The 22,305-nt window shown below is 38.0% G+C and overlaps 1 protein-coding gene across 1 annotated transcript in view; it reads right to left on the bottom strand.

Annotated features, from left to right (window-relative positions):
- Positions 1-22,040, bottom strand: part of PTPRO (protein tyrosine phosphatase receptor type O) — a 30,456-nt gene extending 8,416 nt beyond the window's left edge. Inside the window, exons 1-16 of the mRNA XM_072398933.1 lie at positions 21,746-22,040; positions 19,446-19,604; positions 17,817-17,969; positions 16,656-17,108; positions 15,494-15,655; positions 13,899-14,095; positions 13,410-13,467; positions 12,435-12,658; positions 12,117-12,228; positions 9,727-9,878; positions 8,209-8,367; positions 7,043-7,175; positions 5,318-5,438; positions 3,958-4,026; positions 3,358-3,441; positions 786-821 (exon numbers count right to left, since the gene is read on the bottom strand). Of these exons, the coding sequence (XP_072255034.1) occupies positions 786-821; positions 3,358-3,441; positions 3,958-4,026; positions 5,318-5,438; positions 7,043-7,175; positions 8,209-8,367; positions 9,727-9,878; positions 12,117-12,228; positions 12,435-12,658; positions 13,410-13,467; positions 13,899-14,095; positions 15,494-15,655; positions 16,656-17,108; positions 17,817-17,969; positions 19,446-19,604; positions 21,746-22,010 (2,537 nt within the window). The 5' untranslated portion in view covers positions 22,011-22,040. The remainder of the gene's footprint in view (positions 1-785; positions 822-3,357; positions 3,442-3,957; positions 4,027-5,317; positions 5,439-7,042; positions 7,176-8,208; positions 8,368-9,726; positions 9,879-12,116; positions 12,229-12,434; positions 12,659-13,409; positions 13,468-13,898; positions 14,096-15,493; positions 15,656-16,655; positions 17,109-17,816; positions 17,970-19,445; positions 19,605-21,745) is intronic.
- Between the last annotated feature and the right edge of the window lie 265 nt (positions 22,041-22,305).

The raw sequence follows: 22,305 nt of genomic DNA, 5'->3' as shown, positions 1-22,305 counted from the left end.
GGGTTGCACCCACTGAATCAGGGCCTTGATAAGACACATGTCCCCCCCCCCCCCATATTACGGATAACGAAATTCTGACATTGATGAGCTGTTTCCCTGACCCCCACCCCTGGCTCCACATCCCACTTACTTCCTCCCCATCCATTTCCTCATAAGGTCTATCTTATATGTGAATGATGTTGTTACTTGTTACCACTTCCTTTTGTTGTCATCATAACATATCATTGTTTGCTTGCTTACCTTTGTTGTTCTATCCAAAAAATTTTAAATAAATAATGTTAAAAAAAATGTGCAAACCTAACAGGGACAGTTATCCCAGATGAAGGGTCAACTCTATTGAAATCTGTACTGAAATAGCCTGAGGATAATGATGGGAAACCAGTGAAGAGCTTAGCAGAGAGAAGCAGTAGAGGGTAAGTGGTCAGAGAGACCCTTAATGCAGTATTTATGGCACAACAGTAGAGACATGAATTTTATTGGTGAAGTTCCAGGTATTACAATTTTGCAGAAGCGAGAGTAGAAGGACTTCTCTTCTAGTGAGAAGGACTTCTAAATATAAAGAGTAAGTTAGAAGGCTAAACAAGGGACATCATTGCATGAAAACATTCTGCTAGGTCTAATCAACAGGAAAAACCCAACGACCCATAAATAGGACAACATTTACCATCAACTGACTTTAGTTTTGTGTACACAAACTTAATTAACGGATATGACTTAATAAACCCTGCACTGCTTTGGTATAAACTGATTTACAACTACATTTGACGAATTCAAAAGAAACCTACTTTGTCAGTTTCCGCTTCTTAAATCCATTTTTGTTCCTGGAACAAACAAAATTTTATTGTAAAGGAATATAAATGTATAAAGAATTAACAAGCATCATTCAACAGATCACATTGTCAGTGAAAGTGCTCATCATTTTGTGTTCACCTAGAATATATATGAGAGACTGGCAGCAGGACTGCAATGAGGAATTAATGTCAAAAAACAAATTCAAATAATAATGAGGATCAATCCCTTTATTAACCATCATCAACAGTGCTACAGAAATGCATTTACATCAATAAAGTCAGTGATAGTGAGTAAGACAATATGGATAGTCTACAGCTGTTCTTCCCAATATCCACAAAAGATTTATTATAGGGAATAAATCAGCATGAAAAGCAATCATGGTAAATGTCCACTTACGGGAGTGAAGAGACATCTGAGTAGTGTAAAGTGTCTCTCAGCAAGTGTCTACATAAGGGAGATTTCCCATCAGATCTTGTTTTGACCCAAAGTGACTGAAAATATCTCTAATGGATACACCGACGACAAAAAGAACACATGTTCAGGGTCATACGAATAGGGTTAGAATTTCTGATAATGTTTTTGTTGCTGCCTGCCTACCCTAGTGACAATAACTCCCCTCAGTTCTTGTATGGGAAAATGTCCTGATACATCTTCATGAAGTGGAAACAGCAATATATCTCAAATAAGGTGTTTGTGGGTTTGAAGTGATCCTGTGGCTGTTGGCTGAGAAGAACATTACCTGAAAGACCAATTGATGTTCTGTCCATAGAAGCCTAAATCCACAACCTCCTGTAAGGAATGGATTGTACTGGGTGTGACGAACAATGTGGCAGCTGAGGATACTAAACATTAGAAATAAAGGAAACTGGGGTGTTGGGAAAAGAAAAAGCTAAGGGGTTTTGAGATCTTAGGAGAGTGGCAGCTGATGGTGTAGTAGGTTGGCAGCAGAACAGCTTAGGGTACGGAGTGTTGGAGAAAGTGGCAGATGATATTGAATATAGAGGACAGTGACAGATGAGGGTTGAGTGGAAGTTAAGCATACTGAGGGTTCAGACAGTAGCAGAAGTGGATTAGGGGAGTGGTGGTTGAAGATTAGAGAAAAGACAACTGAAGGTACAGAGCGTTGGGAACAATGGCAGTTGTTGCAGAACCAAGAGTTTGGCAGGACACCTGAGGGGACAGGAAGTTGGGGAGAGGGGCACCCAAACGCACTAAAGAATGACTACAGTGGAAGCTAAGGGTTGGGATCAGGGATCATATTCAGTGTTAAGGCAGCAAAGAATACTGAGGATTGAGGAAAGTGGCAGCAAAGGATAGGGGATAGTGGTAGCTGAGGGTACTGAGGGTTCAGGAGAGTGGCAGACAAGGGTACTTAGGATTAGGAAGAATGGAAGCTAAAGGTCCTGAGGGTTGGAAACAGTGGTGACTCAGGGTACTAAGAGTTGGGGTACAGTGGCATATGAGAATACTAAGTGTTTGGGGACAGCGACAGCTAAGGGTGACATCGGAGGATACTGTTAGTTCAGGACAGTGGCAGGTTGGTGGCAGTGGCAGTTGTGCATACTGATTAAGCGGACAAGCAATGAAACACTGAAGGTGACAAAAAGAAAGCATTTCCTAAGTACGTGATTAGAAAATGGGAGAGTCAAACATTTCTACACCCTGGAGGAATATGGAGCATTCTCCCCAGTTTTCTAGATGAGCGCATTTTTTTTTTGCAATATAGCTCACGTATTTATTTTTGTTTCAACAATGAATACCCACATTAGGTTAAATGTGGCGTACCATACAAAAATACTTTCTTTAACATGGCAACATTCAAGCGGGCATGTGATTGTTGGGCAGAATGCTGAGATGACTGGCCATAACAGTCAAGTGACTAACCTAACTGGACACTGTGGCTCCAGACAAACGTCACTACTTCTCTGGTAAAATATTCGGGTAACGCTATAGGGGAAAAAAACATAAAAATCTCTTTAGGGAAAGTGTGTTGAGCCTACTAGAAGGCAAGTAGCAAATATAGTTTGCTTATGGGGTAAGCGGGGTATCAGGGGGTTAGGTCAGTTTCTTGCATACTTTAATGCAGTTGTCTAAAATCAGACTCATGTTATCAGTGATTACAAAATAAGCATAGAACCTGGAACATGGAATTGCTGGCAAAATAATTTATGGTTCAGCCATATGGTATTGGTGATAATGCAACAGAGAACATAAGGTTATCCTCCAGGCTCCAAAAACCTTAACCTTGTATTTCAATTGAGTTGGGGCTGAGGTCGTCTGTGACATGAACCCATCATCACTTGACCTACTTGTCACCTCTATCCAGTTACTTTTGGTTTATGTAATCCCTATGACATGCTTTTATTTATTAGGAGCAGTCATATAAATTACAGCACAAGTACTGAAATCTATTTACCCTAAGTAAAGTTTATAAAAACATTTATAGAAAAAAAGAAGACAAGCTCTTCCCTTCCTAACAATTTAGTGAAAGCCCCTAGTATATATGAACACTGAAACTGGTGGACATACAAAATAGAAATTAGTAGAAGAATGGAAAGGACTTACCATGGATTAATATAAAAAGCCAAGAGGTAGTCAGTCCACAGACACGAGGGCAGGAGGGTTAGGAAAGCAAAAATGCTTCGACGCCTGGGAGCATTAATATGCGGGGGACAGAGAAATGGAGGTTAGAGAAAGCGGCTGCCACAATACAAGGACTATAAGGATCTGTCACACCTATGGGCATGCAGCATTGTGAGTTTTTGACGTGTTTACGTATTTTGTTTTACTTTTTGTACACATTTTTTTTGCAAGTGCATTCTGCAAATTGAGAGAGAAACATTTAGAATGATATTTCAGATATATTTAAAATATACAAAACTATATATTACATGCTTTTTTTTTGCATTTAATGTTTAATTCCAAGGGTCTGTGCAATGCACATAAATGCACGGTAAAGCAGCATGCCCTAGTTTTCAAAAATATGCTAAGCTGCAGAGCATGGATGTGAACTAGCCACAAACACAAATGGATAGTTTCTTCAAATGCATCTTCTTGAAGTAAAATACACATGCTTTACTGCAGGAAAATGAATAAGTGTGAACGGGTCCTGTAGATCAGTAAAAAGGTTTACTGCAGATCAGTAAAAAGGGAAAGGACACTTACCAATTATATGGAAGTTTTCCATCTCTCTCCAAAGTGGCAAAATTCACAAATGTTCCTGCTCCACACTCCCTGCACAAACAGATTGAAATAATTATTTTATTACTTAGTCATCAAGCTGCACTTTTTGTTTTCATTACTTTTACAACCATCTCTAAAGATACATATGACACATATTGGTCACATCCATCCATCTATTCTTTCTGCTCACTACAATTTCTTGTTGCATGTGACAGTTGACAAAATCCTGGACCCTCCAATGCACTTCACCCTATATAACCCTTATTGCAGTTCTAACCTTGTTCACTCTACTTCATCTCCCAAAATTTGTACCCTGAACAACCACAATATTATACCCCTCTATCCCACCTTTCCTCCAACATAACAAAGTGACCTTAGGAACGTCCGTTCAGTTTACAAAAAATTAGCACAAATTAATTCATTCTTTATCTCCAACAACTAACCTTTTAACTTGGCTAACTTCATCAGATAGACTGCATACCCCGACCTCTTCACCCAACTACTCGATTACCAGCCCTTGTTACATATTTCCACAGCCAAATTGCCTTAGAACTCAACATCTTTACTATGAAACTATTCTGGACCCCAAAATCATTGTTGGTTGCTCATCTTTAACTGGCTTTACCAAGGCTTTCCAAATTTCAGCTCATGACCTGTGCTTTACATTATTATCTATAATAATATCAATTTATTGCTACCCAACATTGTAAGCATTGTACTGTATTCGATATAAGACACTGGCTCTTTATGAATTAAGGCTCCTAATATTATTTGGCTTTTTATAATAAAAAACAATATTGGTAATAGTAATTCTACTCCTAAGGGCTCCTAATAGAGTTCACAAATGAACAGGATGATAATCAATGTTCTTCCTTTATCTGAGACGCATAATATTTCAAAAGCTGGTAGAACATGTGCCATGATTAAGCATTTCCAGTAGGAAAGGCTTCCAAATAGAGTATTAATTGAACTTATTAAGGAGATTGAGAACCTTCTGCTTCAGATCAATAGGTAGGTAATACTCTACTCTAGATCGTTTCTTTTCATTGCTGATTACACCCACTACTATATTCTTTCCTTGTCCACCCCAGCACAATATAAATCTACTCCTCAACTAATTATTTTTACTTCCAACCGAGACCAGCCAACATGTCATTTCAATCGGTAGAGAACACTTGGCTATAGACAAGCCACTTTTCTATACCTAGGCCTTCTATAACTAGCCCTTATAACTAGCATCTAACACTTTGCTTCAGATCATCTCTCTCCCTGTCTAAAAATACTCCCCACTATATATAACAACAACCATCCCAGATCTGACTATATGCAACACTTTACTTACCGTGTCATTTGGAGGTGCTTCCGTCGTAGGACTACTAAAGTGGCTAACAAGAGTGCGATCAGGAGAATGCTCAGAACGGCCAGCAAAGAAATGACCACAACATTTGGGTTCATCTCAGCAACTAGAAGGCAGAAGAAAGATTTAACCGCAACAATATTCTGAAAAAAAACAAAAGTCCGGAGAAAAATCTAGTAAACAAGAACACCAACTAGGTGTGATATTAAGACTAAAAGTGTGATACACTAAAGGTACCTACAAACATTCACCCAAACTAACCTCAGTCCGTGGTCTTGGCTTAAATGCCTCAACTAAAGCTGCTTAGAGGAAGGTTAATTGTTGGCATGCATTTTCTGCCCAGCTGCTGTTGTTTCACACTGTGCAGGGGCTATATTACTAAAGAAATTTAGACACAACTACTAAATTATCACCTTGCAGGAGATAGATCACAGTTTGGTGAATGTAGTGATAGTTCACTTTGCAAAGTCTATCAAAGCATTTTGTTGATTTTGTCCAATACAAACTATTACATTTCTGGAATCACTGATATTACCTGATATACCAGGTAATTATCCAATAAACCTTTCCAGATATTACCCATCATTAGGGAATAACAGAAATTGACCATTACTGAGTAATGACAAAAATAAATTTATTGAAGAATAGAATATATAAACCATCTCTGGTATGAACCAATATTAGAGAGAGACAACTGTGGGCTAAGTTTGTCAAATAACAAATATAGACAATTAGTAAGAAATGACAGATACAAACCAGAATTGAGGAATCGAAGATATTATCTATCATTGAGGAATGGCATATATGCACCATCATTAGAAGAAGACATATTAGGAAATATTGACCAATACTGAGTAATGACAGATATTGATCATCACCAAGGGAATGACACTATCCCAAAGCTAGACCAAAAATATGGAGAGAAAGATAAAGTCTATCATCGAGAATTGGAGATATAAACCATCAGTGTAGAATAACAGATCGAGAGCTTGATTATTAAAAAACAGATTTAAACCACTGGGAAATTACAGATTTGGATCATTTTGGAATAGCAGATATGGACTCCTGCTGGAAAATGACAGCTAAATTCCACCATTGCAGAATGACAGGTATGTAAAATTATTAAGCAGATACAGACCACTACTGAGGAATGATAATCTGATAAAAAATTATTGGGGAATAAAAGATGTAACCCATGATTAGACAATGACAGATATGCACCTCTATTGGGGAATGGCAGATAGAGACTATCATTTTGGAATAACAGATATATAAGCACTATTGCAGAATAACTGAATGTAACATCATTTGGAAATGACAGATTATTAGATTGATTAGTTTTCTCATACAGATTATTTCATTAATCCCCTTTGTACCTTTTTTTATCACAACCTTCAGCATGCATTTCTCAAGAAAAGAGCAGCGGGGAGAATGCAGATGGGACAGCAATATTTTAGCCATTTACCAGGATGATGAGGAAGCAAAATGAGGAAGAAAACATTTAAATAAAAATATTTTTTTTAAACAAAACCCAAATTGCAAAAGAATAAAACCAGTATGTTTCATATAAGCCAATAAAAACATAATTGCTAGAGAACAGGCCACCAGCGCACAGGAACCATTCAATGACCACATTTTCCATTTTGTGGATTGGCTTTCTGCTGCTTCAGTCGACTGCCATAAAAAATGGTTAACCTGCCAAAAGCTTACCCAGTGTAGAGACAGTGATGAAGGTGGGAATACTGGCACTGTGATGGCTGATACTGGTGATGCTGCAGTTATAGGATGTGCCAGGGTGTAAATTGGAGATTGTCACCACATGAGAGAAAACCATCACTGCATCCTAATGAGACAGAGAAAAAAGCACACTGATACCTTGTGGCTGGACATTTTATTTAGTGTCATACTTATGGGGCAGAATGTAAATCACCCTCCTGGACATAGGATACTTTCTACCAAAAGCTGCTTCAACAATTAATTATTGTGGAAACTGGCACCATCCTACTTATATCCTACATTTATTTATGGGATAACCCCAATCCTAACAACAACAAGATTATCCCAACCCTAAAATGACAAGTGTGAGATAACCCCAACTCTAAAGCTGGGTACACATGTGCAATAATTGTTATTGGAAAGGATCTTTCACAATCCTTTCCAATGACTAAGCACTGCACGATGCATGAACGAGTGCTGTACATACAGGACCATTCTGCTTCATACAGAGGGGAGGGGGAGAAAGACAGGGCGGCACCCTGCTGTGCGCTCTCCCCCTTTCCTTGCATTAGGATTTTTCATCATCCATCGTCTGTGGATCTGCCAGGACGGTCGTTCGAACAATGGATGACGGACGCTGTACACACACCAGATTTTCGTCCGATATTGGCCGAGAACCATTGGACGTGTATACGTAGCTTTAGAATAAACCATTGGACAACCACAATACAACCATATACCATGGGATAACCCCATGATTATATACCATTGTAAAACCTCAACTCTATTATTGTAATCATTGGAAAACCCTAACCATAACAATATAATAATGAGTTAACCCTAACTTTACCAATATGTTAAAACTGTGGGATAACCTAATCCTACAAATACAACCATACAATCCTTACTCTAATAATCCCTAACAATATAACATAGGATAACCCCAAACTTTACAATATAAGCTGGGAATAACCCAATACCTAGAAATGTTACCATGGGATAACACCAATTCTAGAAATATACCTTTGGCATATCCTGAACCCAAACAATATAATCAAAAGGTAATTCCAGCTGTAAAGAACACAGCCATAGGATAACTCTATACCTAACAATGTGGCTTTAAATTTATCCTAACAATATATGGAAGTGTTTTATGTCACCTTGTCATATTCACCCTGAAGCAAATCAGAGCACCAGCAGAAAACTTCAAAATAATCAGAAAATCCTTCTTCCACCCAAAGCAGAGTGACTGATGTCTGCGTCTTATTCACAGCAAACAGGGACTTTGGAGGAGCTGGATCTGCAATAAAAATATTACTCTGTAAACAAAATCTTCATCAAGTGTGAAACAAATAGAACACAACAACCACAAGATACCACAAGAATATTCACAAGTCATCATTATTTGAAATTTTGGCACTACAATGTCCATATTTGTTCTATATTCTAGACTACAAACACCACCATCATTGGATATTCCACACTACAGCCCCCTCCATTACAGGATTTTTGTCAAAAAACATACTAGCTGTCAGACTTATGCACAGGCGTATAAAAAAGTCCACGACATACATCACAGTTTATGTGCAAACATGCGAGCATGTCCATCACAGATGACCATCATGAACTCCATCCTAGTCTGATAATAATTGCTGCAAACCTCTGTTGCAGACAGAGCATGGATTTCTAGCCAAGACTCACTTACTTTCTGTACCTTTCTGCCCACAAGTTGCTGACCTCAACCTGCTCTCAGCCTTGACTCTGCCTATTATCTGTGATCTGACTCTTCTTGTACCTAAACCAGGGTTTATTATTACTGCACATACTAGCACTCTTGAGTTTTAGTTGGCAGTTTCCATCTCCTTTGCCCTTTCTTCACCCTCTACGTCCAGGGTTGCATGTATAGGAATTATACAAGAGGCCATGTTTCTTATCTTAGGCTCCTCAAACAGGTACCTTTTAACACTACAATGCCTGCCATCACTAGATTTTCAATAACAATCCCCCCATCATCACTAGGTTTCTCACACAACACCCATTATCACTAGATGTGCCACACTACAACTCACATTATTCCTAAATAATCCACATGATGAAACCTATCATCACTACATAGTCCACTATAAAACCCCCATCAACACTGTACGAGGGGGTGCTGGGAAGTTTCTGGCTTTGCCCCCTTTCAGGTGAAATAGAAAAATGAGTGTGGGGGCATATGACAGGGTAATATCTTAGTATGTAACTGTGAAAATATCAGGTCTTTGCAATTCTTAAAACTGTATTTTCTTTTAGTGAGAATCTGTGATAGCAGATCGTTGGAGTTACGGGCCTTCATGAAAATTTTGTTTTTCCAGGGAAAGTAAGCAAAGGACATTCACACTGAGATGTCACAAACACTGGGGGAGAAGTGTCCTTTCTACAGCATTGTTGAAACCTGGATATCTCGTTTCAAGACTGGGCATTTCACTGTTGAAGATGAGCCCCGCAGTGGGCGACCCCCAACCTCAACTGACCCGGCAACCTGCGAAGCTGTCCATGAGCTGATTATTGAGGACCGGTGAATATCCGCAAAGAAGATAGCCCAGATACTTGACATCTCACGGGAGCATGTTGGGTTTGTTATCAACACTATCCTAGACATGCACAAGCTTTCAGAGGGGACTTCATGATAAACTTACGCTCTTCTTTATTCTTTTCTTCCCTTCTGCCGTCACCTGCCAGTGCAACATTCTGGAATGTGAAAGATCCAAGGTTTTGTTATCATATCCCCAAGTAATATACAGGAGATTTTTCACATATTCCACCTGTGTGATCTGGGGGGCCACAGGAGCTGTGAAATAATTATAGATAAGATGGGACATGGCATCACTAGAAAGATGATTTTCTAAAAATTCTACAAATTGCATTAAATAAAATTTAATGCACAAATTGCACCAGGATAATCCCTTATGAATTATTTAAAACCCCTTTCCAACTTGTACATTGTTTATTTTTTTTTTCTACTGTGACTGCATGAATTTACCTTGGTATGGTAGTTTTGCTTCTGCATGAACTAGGATTCAGCCTCTCATTGTATAAAAACTCTGATGTTGTTCCTAAATTGTTTTTTTTGTTGCAGGGAATCCCTGTTGCAGTGGATTTTCTAAGGTTGGCATAACAAATATATATAACAAATGGTATTGTGTGTATTCATCTATTGCTTTTGTGTTTTGTTATAGCTCCTTCTTTTTCCTCTGTTCGTTCCGCCATCATTTTTCAGCTTCTAGATGATGGCAGGAAAGGTCATCACTTCTGGTCAGGGTGTCACTTCTAGTCTGCCATTTTTAGTTTTGCATTCCTTCCATGTTCTTTTAAATGACTTTTAGGTGGATTTGAAGCATATTGGAAAGATAAAAATCAGTGCTTTACTATGCCCCATAAATTAATATATTAAGGCCTCTAATGCTATACAGCATCTGGTACTCTGCCTGTTTCTTGAAAGGTGAACAGTTGTTCTGCTGCTATCCTTCGGTGTCACTTCACTGTGGTGGACTGCTGTATTTGTGAATTTATGAATGCACTAACTATTGCCAATATGCCATACCCCTGTGTAATTTGTGGTATTTGGATACTAATATTAATCTCTGTTTCTCTTTTCAATATGGTTTCCAATTGGTCCTCTTCAAAACTGTTTATTTGCAGCATCAGCCAAATCCACCTACACTACAGCGCCAACCACAAGGTTGTTGGAGGTCAAGGTGGGAGCCTGTTTATCTTTGTCTTTTGGTAATCAGTAAAACTGACTATTACTTTTAATTAAAATGGACCTTGAACTAATAAAAGCATCTACTTCTTTGGAATGGAATACATAGCATTCTCCAGCATTTTGGCAGATGTCAACTCCAGCATTTTGAAAGCTGAAAAAAGGGGGGATAGTAAATAAATGATCAGTTCCTGAGCAGCAAGGTCTGCTTTATTGGTTTGCCTCTTTTTAGGGCCGGAGAAGTATAGTAGAAAGAAAGGCTTGTTAACAAACGGCAAGATACCTATTTATGTTATGGCTTCTGCCATTGTTACAGAGCTAGAGCTCAACAATATTTGTTATCCACTCTTAGATATACCCATTAATTTCCTAGAGCAAGACTGCTCAGAAAAAATATCTTGTTTAAAAAGCTATTCTGCGTTATCTTTCTGGATAAAGTAGTACTTAGACCTTTCATAGGGTTTCTAAAAAAGTTTGTCTCCAAGTTGAACTTGATATGGAATAGATACTATCAATCTTTTTTCTGAACCCAGCTTCTAAAAATTATTGGTTGACCCAGTTTCCATTCTTCCAATGCATTCTAGGAACAGCCATGCAGCATTAACCTAAAACCAAGGCAATCTGAAATGTTACAGTGTTCATTGTGCGTTCAATGCCATCCAAGGTGAGAGTCCCAGCAGAGATCATACACTGGACAGAAAGCTGGTCTTCTAAATCTTCACTATGGAGTGGATGTGACATCTGGTTTGGACTTCCTAATTGGCAGTGATATGTTATGATTTGCTATTGCACATACTTGGTTCAAAGTTTTTGTTTTTTATCCACTTGTTTATTCTTTGTAGCTACTAAATTCCCCTTTATGCTGACAATTGTTACTTACTGTCATTTTTCTGTTCTAGCAGCTTACTATATCGAACTTTTCTATTTGCTTCTTCATGTTCTACTAACTTGAAATGGGTTGCTCGAAGACTTAGAAGTTGGTCTTAACTTACTGGTACTAACTTGATAACGTAAAACGAATACAAAAATCATAGGAATTATTTGATAACAAATTTCTTTTATCTCTATGCATAGCACTGGTCCTTCCTAAAAAAAGAGCAACTATAACGCATTTGACATAAACGCATGGGGCTCTATTAATTAAATAGGGCATCCAGCATCCCCTTAAACATTTCCTGGTGGAAATCTTCCAAGTCAATGTGTTTCAATGGCAGTAACTGCTACCCACCAGGAATGTTTGAGGAATGTCAGATTCTCTGTTTATTACATAGAGCCCTAGGAAAAAGCGTAGAAAGAACTCAAAAGGCCAATGATCTTAAAACTTGCCTGTAATGAAACTTATAGTGGAAGTGTCACAACAACTTCGTTCTGGCTCTGCCCATGTCACCATTGTCACTCTGAAGTTATAGTACCAGGCAGGAAGCAGATTGGTCACTCTCTGCAAGAAAAAAAATATTATCCATAGGTTTACTACATTCTTCTTGTTTTAGAACACTAAATGCACAAATATTCAATGTATTTGTTCATTTCATGTGTGTCTCTCTCTCCTTTCACTGGTACACAGGTAAGATGCATTATGCATGTTTGGAATGTCAGTGATTGGTATTTTAGATGCAATACACATAGGATAGGAAGATACTTTACCACTGTTGATGTTAAGGAAACAGTTGCAGCAATTTCATAATACGGTGTCCATTCTGATGTCATAGAAGTAGGGTTAAAATAAAACATTTCCACTACATATTTCCGGAAGACGCTATGATAAGGGCGGCTCCAGCTTAGCACCACGGCTGATGGTCCCAGAGGGTAGAGTACTAAATCTTTTATTCCAGTTGGTTCTGTGGATTGGAAAGAGGGTAATTTATTATCTATATTATTATTATTATCCAGTATTTATATAGCGCCAACATATTACAAAGTCCATAGCAAGTTACAAAGTCCATAGTCATGTCACAATCTAATGTCCCTACCATAGTCATATATATATAAATATATATAGTGAGGGTTGCATGTGTGTGTCAAGTAGGGATGATTCTGCCTGGATTTGGTTTGTGAAAAGTTTAGTAAATCCTGATTAAAATTCTCAAACATTTAGAGAGCTCTACAGTCTAAATAATGGGCCGGGTTTATTAAAGCTCTCCAATACTGGAAAAGATAGACTGTCTTGTAGACTAGCATATCTGAATGATCCAGCAAACTTGGAATAGATTTTCTGAAAGTTATTTGCTATTAGGTGGCCAACGTTTTCAATCCTGGATGTGATCTTTTTCAGGTTTTCTAGCTTTGGGCCCAGACTATGCTGCCAAGTTTAGATATCTGCTATGGTTATGTTCTGGTAAGTAAAATGTTAGCAAGAAGCACGGAATGTAATTGGACTGATCAGTGGTGGATGTAGTTAAAAGTGGGCCCCTATGAAGAGCTAACTATTGATCCCCCTGCTGACTTGAGGCTCCTGTGGGGGACCCTGTTGGCTGGGAAAAGCCTGGGGCTCTCGTGGCTTTTCCATTTTGCTCCTCCCTATGACTGCCCCTGGGATTGATGGACATCATAGCTAATAGGAGAAATTGGCCAGGAATAGGACAAGATGCAATGTAGTAATAGTGATAGTTGAGAGATTACCTAATTGGTATTCAGATGTCAGAAATGGGAGCTGTGAGTGAAGGATCTGTAGTATTGGCTGGCAAGTCATTACAGAAAGTTTTGGCCAGAAACATTAGTCATCACATTACAGGAGAAAAATGGGAATGTGTGATGAATTTTTTTTTTGGTTGAGAGGGTATATAGGTTTCAGTGGAATATTTTGGATTGTAAAACAATATTTGCAAATAGTTAATCTGGGGGCTCAGAAGCACACAATCTAAAATTGTACCAGAGTTATTGGGTGGCTGCTAGAGACAACCTAATATAGTTACCATACAGTGCCAGAACACATGACATTTACATAATTGCTTGGAGATGTTGTGTAGCCTGTGGTCAATGATTGCCTGCCAGAGTGGCAGGACAAGACACCCAAGACTTGGACAATCATTGACAAGATAGTAAAGAAAGAAAATAAATATGAAAATACATCTTAGAAATAATGTAAAATTCTGTGAAATGTCTAGTTACCTCCCTACAGTAATATTTCTCCAGCCTCTGACTTTCCTTTTGCTTCTGACATGTCTGTGACCGGACAGACACAACAAAATCACTACTACTAGCCAGGGAGGATGTCCACATCACCAAAGCTTCCGTAGGGTTTAAAGATGTCACCGTCACGTTCTTTGGTTTTTCTGTGAGTTCTTCGAACCATTTTCCATCAGGACCTAACCCAGAGACAGAGATTGATTCTCAAGTTTCAACAACATGGCAAGCTGATATCTCGACAGCCCTTAGGTAAATATTTAATTCAATTAAAGCCAAGCCATAGTCAATATATCTTGCTTTTTGGTACAAAAATCTGTGCAGAATGTATATACAGCCAAAACATTTAAACCGGCCTAACTATATTACTGTGTAGGCCCCACTGGTGTTGCAAAAACATATCTGATATGTTGAGGACCTCTCCATGGGCTTTGCAGGTCTCTGATGGTGCCCTGTGGTATCCAGCACCAAGGTATTAGCAGCAGAATTGTAAATTACAATTTATCCACTGACCTCCCCTCTACCATAGTGCATCCTGCCGCCATTTCTTCCCCTGGTAAAAATTGCTTATACACCTGGTCATCCACATGATTATCAGACAAGGCTAGCTGGGATCAGCATAGGCCCACTGCAAGCTGTAATGCACTGTGTGTTCACCTTTTTCCCATGAATTGGACCACATGGGCTATCCTCTCCCCATATTCATTAAAGAGCTTTGGACACCGTTGACTCAATTCACTGGGTGTCCTCTCTTGGATCACATTTGGTAGTCACTAAATCAGTGTTTCTCGAATCACATTTAGTACATACTAAATCAGTGTTTCTCAACCTTTTTACACAGGGGAATACCTTGAAATAAATTTTAGGTTGTCAGGGAATGCTTACTTTAATTACTACATCCACAGATCATGGTACATTAGTGCCGTGGTCAGTGGGAAAATGGCTCTTACATTACTGGCCAGTGGGAATGATGCCACTCTTACACAAAAAGGTCATTGGTGTCAGCTAAACCCAAGGGTCACAAATTGCCCATTGCTCAAGGGACCCCTAGCAACCTTGGGAAGAACCCTAGTTGGGAAACATTATATAAAGGCAACACCCAAGGTGATCAGCTATTTTGCAGATACTGTGCTTCTTCATCTAGCTATTAGAACTTGGCCTTAGTCATGGTCGCTTATATTTCCCATACATTTCCTATTAGAACTGATTGTTCACCTTCTGTCCAATTTATCCCATCCCTTAGCAAGGGTTATTTAACTGAGATAATTGACTTTACCATATATTATATTACATATATGTGTATGTATAACACACACACATGCATATATATATTTCAAAGAAAAATGTAATGCATCACCAAAGATAATTCAAACAGCAAACATAAATAACCATGCATAGAATATCTACACTTCTCCTAGGTGTTCAAACAAATATGTTCAACAAAAAACTGTTGAAAGTCCTGAACTCTTCAAATATGTGGCTCCTACTGCAGGTACACCAGTAATATGAATGTATTCAGAGATGTATGCCTCCGTCATGATAAAGTCTCTTACCACACAGTCACAGAATTGTTCACTTACTAATATAGAAGCTGAGAGCTTTGGCTTCACTGCTTTCTCGAGTCTTACAAGATCCAGAAGAACTAAAGGTTCTTATTGTAAACGTGTATTTTCCTGGCTCCATTACTTCTGTTACAAAGTCATAAGTATTTTCAACCACAGAAGAAATTAATGTCAAATTGTCTAAATGAAGAGACAAAAAAAGAAATATCAATTATTCTTAATATTTTATGTTCTACAGGTGACAATAAGGACAGATCGTACAATCATCAACATTTGCATATCTGCGTGTTTTAAGTTTAAATTTTGCTCAGAAGGTCATCCCCATAACTAATTTAGAAGGGTAGTCAGGGACTTTTAGGGTTCTGCACTGGGAAATGTTTCTCATGAAATGGCAGCCCATAAAAGGCTAGTAAAATTTATTAATGTTGTTAAAGAAAAATTATATTGGTTTGAAAAGAAAAAACTAGATCTCTTGTCTTAGCCACTCTCACTGACTACGGTAAACCTTAGATAGAGCCATATGTAAGGAGGCAATGGGGTCAGTTAAAGGAGGTAGAATCACTGCTCTAACCTATTAACTAGTACTGTCCCTGGCCAACCCCTTTTATTTATTGGACTTAACTTCTTCCATTATCGAAGCTCTGCAACACATGTAGGCATTACCCCAAGTTCTAAGGATGAGGTAACTGAGGTCTTAAAAATCATGCAATGAAAACTAAAAGGTTTTACTTAGAAATCCCTTTGGTATATGTATGAGGAGGAATGAAGGGTAATATCATGAAATCTCACTCCAAACCCCATAAGACTAAGGGCTTTATGTATAGAAGAATCAGACTTTCCCCCAAAAATTTGTTGTGGGGATCTTGGGGATCTAGTTTCATGTGCCTAAATGGCAGTAATTGATTCCCACCAGGAAAGGTCAAATCCCCTCATTTATAAATAGAACCCTAACAGCCAGTCATACCTCAGATTTTCACTGCAGATATACAGCTACTTGTAGATACAGGAGTGCCTAGGCACCCTCAAATACCAGAAAGCACACTGCTATTTTTCAGGTTACTTAGGCACATATAACATATCTGGATGTTTCCTATGATATACCAAATATTTCATTTCAGATCACATGACACACAATGACAAGTTGTTACAATAAACATTACAAAACATGGCAGAAATTTACCATCCTTGCGAAGATATATGTTGAAACCATCAAATGCAGTTGGTGGCTTTGGTGGAAACCAGCTGATTAAGACTTTAAAAATGGGTGGAGGAATAGGATCTTGAAAAGTTTCCGAGGAGAAACTAACTGAAGTGGGATTTTCATATTCTGGGGGAATTTCATTCACAAACCCTTCGACATCCACTGTTGCCGTCTCACTGACCCACCATTCAGGTGGAGCTGTTGTTTCAGAGCTGGTGTTAGCAAGATATTTCTCTTCAGTCCAATTATAAGAAGAGCTGGCTGCTGAACTTTCAAACTGATCATCGAATATTTCTGAAGACTTCTCAGTGGGGTTGGAAAGATTGGCTTCTGCTGTAGACGTCTCTACAAAAGTTCCTTTAGCTGGATCCTCAGATCTGCTGCGGTTTACAAGGACAATTTGTATGGAAATATTTTGCGGTGGATAAGGTGCTTGGAAAAGAAAAAGTTACGTTTGTTAATCATTACAGAAGATAAATCCATTGAATATATAGTATTACTACATTAATCATATGTATGTGCTAATTGCAGCATGTCAAATAGATCAACATTGGACCTGATTTAATAAAGCTTTTCAAGGCTGGAGAGGATACATTTTCATCAGTGAGGCTTGGTGGCCCAGCAAACCTGGAATGGATTTCTTCATTGCTAGAAAATGTTTTGCATTGGACCAGATGCATTCCATATTGCTAGATCACCCAACTTCACTGATCAACATGTATCCTCTCCAGCCTTGGAGAGCTTTATTTAATCAGACCCATGCTCCTATGATTAGAAGAATTAATAATGAACAATCACTAATGAAGCTCTTCATCCATACTGCCTGCACTACTATAGGCCTATTTACTTGGATGGTGGTCACATTGTGGATGATATATAATGAGCATGAAGATGCAGATAAACTTTTGCAGGAGGTAGGAAGGAATTTTGCTTGTTACAGTTAGGACAAAACTTTTTTGATTATATATTCACCTAATAGCTCATAAAATATTTATAAATTCACAAATATGTTGAATACAAGAAACCTGCCAATATTAAATTTTTCAACGAATTCTGGGAATGCGAGGACATGGGGAGGACATTAGCTGTAGCCATGACATTTTATATATTTTAGGTATTTTCGTGTGTTTTTTTCCTTACCTGTCCGATGTTGCTGTGGCTCATGTCCTATTCCACTGCTTTTAACTAAGGTGGTTTTATTAAAAGAAGCTTCTGATACCAGCTGGAAGGTGATATTGGAGTAGCATATGCCTGGCATCCAGTGATTAAACACAGTTTTGCCCTTGATGAAATCTGCAAAATCAATTTTAAACAATTGGAAGTTAAAAAATTAAAATATCTGATTTCCCACCAGGAAAAATACACAAAAGAGTCACGCAAAAAGCCTGTACATGCTTCCTTAAGTCTTCTTAACTATTGTTCTGATGTTTGGGTCCCCCAAATAGTGTCCTACTGGGGCTATACGTACACAATCCAGTATGTGCAAAAGATGACACTGAATTATGGAAAGGGAAAATTGAAGGCACTTGAAGCACTTTTAGGTCCAAAATTACCATTTCTTTTAAAACATTTTCACAGCTGCAGAAAAACATTAAATTACAAATGGAACCCCGTACAAGTAGGAAACAGAATAGCACACAATGCAAAAAAAAGCACAATACCTTACTACAAAAAGTAGGAACAAAAGCTTTAATGAATTGTAAGAAAAATATTAAGATTGAAAAAAATAATATAGGCCACAAAATGCTAAGATTATACAAAATCTATAAAGGAGATGGGTGTTCGAAAATCAATTTCATGTTTCCTGGCAATGCCCAATAGGTTATCTGAGAAGGAAAAGCTTCTAGCAATCCAAAAAGAGGACAAAATCTGTAAATGTCTCATTACAAAAACAGTTGAGCTCAGTATTGAAATTCTCTAATAAATTTAATCAAAGAAGGAGAATTGTTAATAGAATGTTAATGAATATAATAAAATCATGTATTAACTAAATTAAAGTGTAATTGTTATAAGCTTATCTGTTAATTGGTAAAGAAGTGCTCAGTATTGTCTACATGTGTTGAGTGAGTATAAATTAGTTCCTTTTTCTGTAGAAGAAAGAGAATGAGCCGCTTCCTATGTATTGTATGTGCTGTGAGTTGAGTCATGGAAATGTCATCAGATCTGGGAACTCGAGATCTATCCCATTTATGGACAATTAAACAAACATCAGCCAAAAACTGCAGTGCCAAGACACAGGAGGTGATGTTCACTTAAATATTATTACAGGAACATTAAAGGAACCTGTCAGTCCTGCAATATTATATCAGAGCAAAGACTTTCCACCTGCATCATAAACTGTCATAACTCCATGGCCTAGCAAAAGCTCTTTGGAGCACATTAGCAGACCAGTATGCATTGTAATATATCTTTCCTCAGGCTTACAGTAATTCTGGGTATTGGGGATGGTTGAAAGGTAACAGCTGATAGAAGTTTTATCTTAACAATCACATTCCTGCCTTGGCGTGTTTTCTGCAGCTCCCACTCATCGGGAGGTTCACTCATATTAGTCTTCTCAAGATGAATGCCATCTTCTAGAGAGCTTTAATAAATCAAACCGATTATGTATTGCTATTTACTGTGTTTGTGATACGTCACGAAAGGCTGCCTTAAATCTAAAAGTAATACTAGGAAGACATTGCAGTTCATGTACTTAAAAGCAGATATTTTCACAATTCTGTGTAGATTAAAGGAAATAATATTATTATTTATATTATATATATTGCTGACCCTTATAGAGCACAGAGCGGAAATTGTTGCCTTCCCAGTAACTGATATTCTCCCTGCTGAAGACATTAAACTTTTCTGGATATTCAGCTTCAAAGACAACTCCAGTTTCTGGGGATGGTTTATAGTCATGGATGAAAAGCCGACCCACTGAAAGAGGTTCTAGAAGGCAGAGAAGACATAAGTAGACAGCTTAGCAGGAATATACATTACAATTCAGGTTTTATTATATGAAAAGAAAATGTTGTACTTACATTAGATATAAATCTGCATTTACAACTCTGAAAGTATTAAAAGCATTCACATCATAGTCCATGGGTCTCTTAAACAATTACAATGGAAACTTTAATTTGTTCGGGTAATTTTGTTAAACATTAAAATTATGTTTTGATATACTTTTTATCATACATTTTTATATACATTATTGATATAAATTTTTGCATTATACATTCTTTTAGTTTTGGAAGAGCTAGGAAAGGGCTGGAGCCTTTGTTAAGTTTGTTATTCTTGTCTGTGTGTTTGGTGGAAAGATTACCCTCTCTATTTCATCTAGTGACCATATTCAGGAAAGCAGATAAAAAAAGAGGTAATCCAAAATATTTACTTTTTTTTGAGAGCATGAAATTAAGGAAACTTTTTCAATGGGAAACCTGTTCCTGTGGTAACTATGATTGCAACTTTGTTCACTTTAGGGAGATTACTTGTTTCTTGTTGCATTGCTAATTGAAGGGAAATCTCTCCAGTGGGACAAAGACAGCAAGCTATCTTAAACAAAAAATCAGCATTGTGAGTTTTTTAAAGAACAGCCTTTGTACATTCTGTCTCTGAATCTCAATAAAAAATTAATGTAGCAGGACTGGATCTGTAAGGTTCTGGGAATATCAGCCAACAAACAGGATGCATGGTGGATGATCATGTCCTTGGATCACAGCCATCTACAGGCAGGACAATTTTTTGTTTGTTCCCTTGTTCAGTTATCTGTGTGAATGGTATACAGTTGAATATTCTGTGCACAGTTCAAACCACTGATATTGAAAATTATAGCAGAAGAAATTTTGTCAAAGAAGAAGCTGCAAATAGAGTTTTATCGAAGGCTTTGAAGTTTGCTGGACCGAAATCCTTTATGGGAACAACGGTGCTCAATGCAGGATACTTACAACAAGCATGGTTACCATTTATTCAATCTTTATAAATAGCACCTGGCACTAAGATCAGAGCACTTCGGGGGGGGGGGGGGGGGCACCACAGAGCGCAGTGTGGGACCAGGCAGTCAACACACCAAAAAGAGGGTCGGATGGTATAGAAAAATTGGATGGCCAAAACTCTCAACATGAACAAAGTCTTTTGTTATAGTCATCTTTTTCAGGTATCTGCTTTTTACATGTTTTAAAAAAATGAAAGAGTCACTTGAATATCCAAATAAACTAGACCTGGTTTTTGTGAGGCGTGCATACCTAAAATCATTGGCAGCAACATTTTTCCTGGTTCTACACCAAAAATTGCTTTATTTGGATTCAAAAAGAGGCCATGCAGGATTAGTAAAGAGCAAAAATGTAATATATTGTAGCCTACCAGCCCTATGATTTGGTGGCTGCATTTGCTTTCCTTTATTGTTATTATTATTACAAGCACAAATACCTGCAAAATACTTGTTGATCTTGTCATCTTGTGTTTGAAATTTTCTGTGCACAGAACAGGAATATTAATAAGTTATTAACAAACTTTAGGGTACTTTACCAATAGGAATGTGTGGGCAATTTATTTTTGGCATGACCAGCTACTATCAGAATAGATCTGCTACAATGAAGTAAAATGTTTGTTTTTGGTTTAGGCATGGTTAATATTTAAAAATATATATATGCATGTGGTAGAAAAACAAGAACCAATAATTGAGCCTTGAGTTAGGTCTAAACACATCAGAGCCTGGAAATCTGGCAGGGTATGAATGCCATCCTGCACATTAATATTTATTGAATACTGTTGGCGTGGGGAGTGGTGTGTTTTTGCATTGCTTCCTGTAGATCACAGATGGGACAAACCTCAAATTTAGCATGAACTTGCATATATCACACACAATTGGGTAAGCTTGGATTGTCATTGTAATCTAGCCATGGAAACGTGTATACTTTTGTTATATATAGTCATCAACTTTCTTTTTCACTTAAAAACTAAGAAGCCCTCCAGGAATATGATTTTATACAAGAAAGAGTCAGGAGGTAAAAGTACAACATGTTAGGAGGGTCACCTTTGGCTGAGAGGGAAACTCACTTTGTGAAATGTGTTTCTTGAATACTCATACTTACTGGTCAATACTATGACAGATCTGGCTGGTCTTGAAGCCAAATTGGAGTTTACCACCATCAGCGTCACTATGTAATAAAGGCCATGGTAACTGGCATTAAATACCAATGGACTGGGCAGTGAATTATTTGATTCTTCAAATTGGAAAAAATAGTTTTTTGACTCGCCAGTGATTTTTACAACATACACAGAGGATGGGTCCATTAAGTCTGAATCTTCTAATGACATGACGATGAGGTTGTCATTGGTCACCTCCACTTGAAACATAGATGCTTCCTGTCAACAAAAAAGACATGTCATATATGTACAGTATTCAGGGGTGTAGTCATAAAAAAAGAAGAAGGGGCATGGTACTATCCATGGCGAGCGCGCATGCGCATCTATCAAAAAGTGAGGGCACCGCATGCCCATGCGTGCCCGCCCTACTACCCCTGGCAGTATTAGCTAAATCTAAAATATGCTGAACGACTTTGAGAAACAATGAGATAGCCATGAGGACCCTGGAACACATCAAGCCGCCCAAGTCAAGAAATTATATTGGTTGGATTTAGGCAGCTGATGG

The sequence above is a fragment of the Pyxicephalus adspersus genome, chromosome 2 (assembly GCF_032062135.1).
Source record: "Pyxicephalus adspersus chromosome 2, UCB_Pads_2.0, whole genome shotgun sequence".
Lineage (NCBI taxonomy): Eukaryota > Metazoa > Chordata > Amphibia > Anura > Pyxicephalidae > Pyxicephalus > Pyxicephalus adspersus.
Note: the sequence above shows the minus strand (reverse complement) of the source record. Positions and strands in the feature narration are given on the sequence as shown.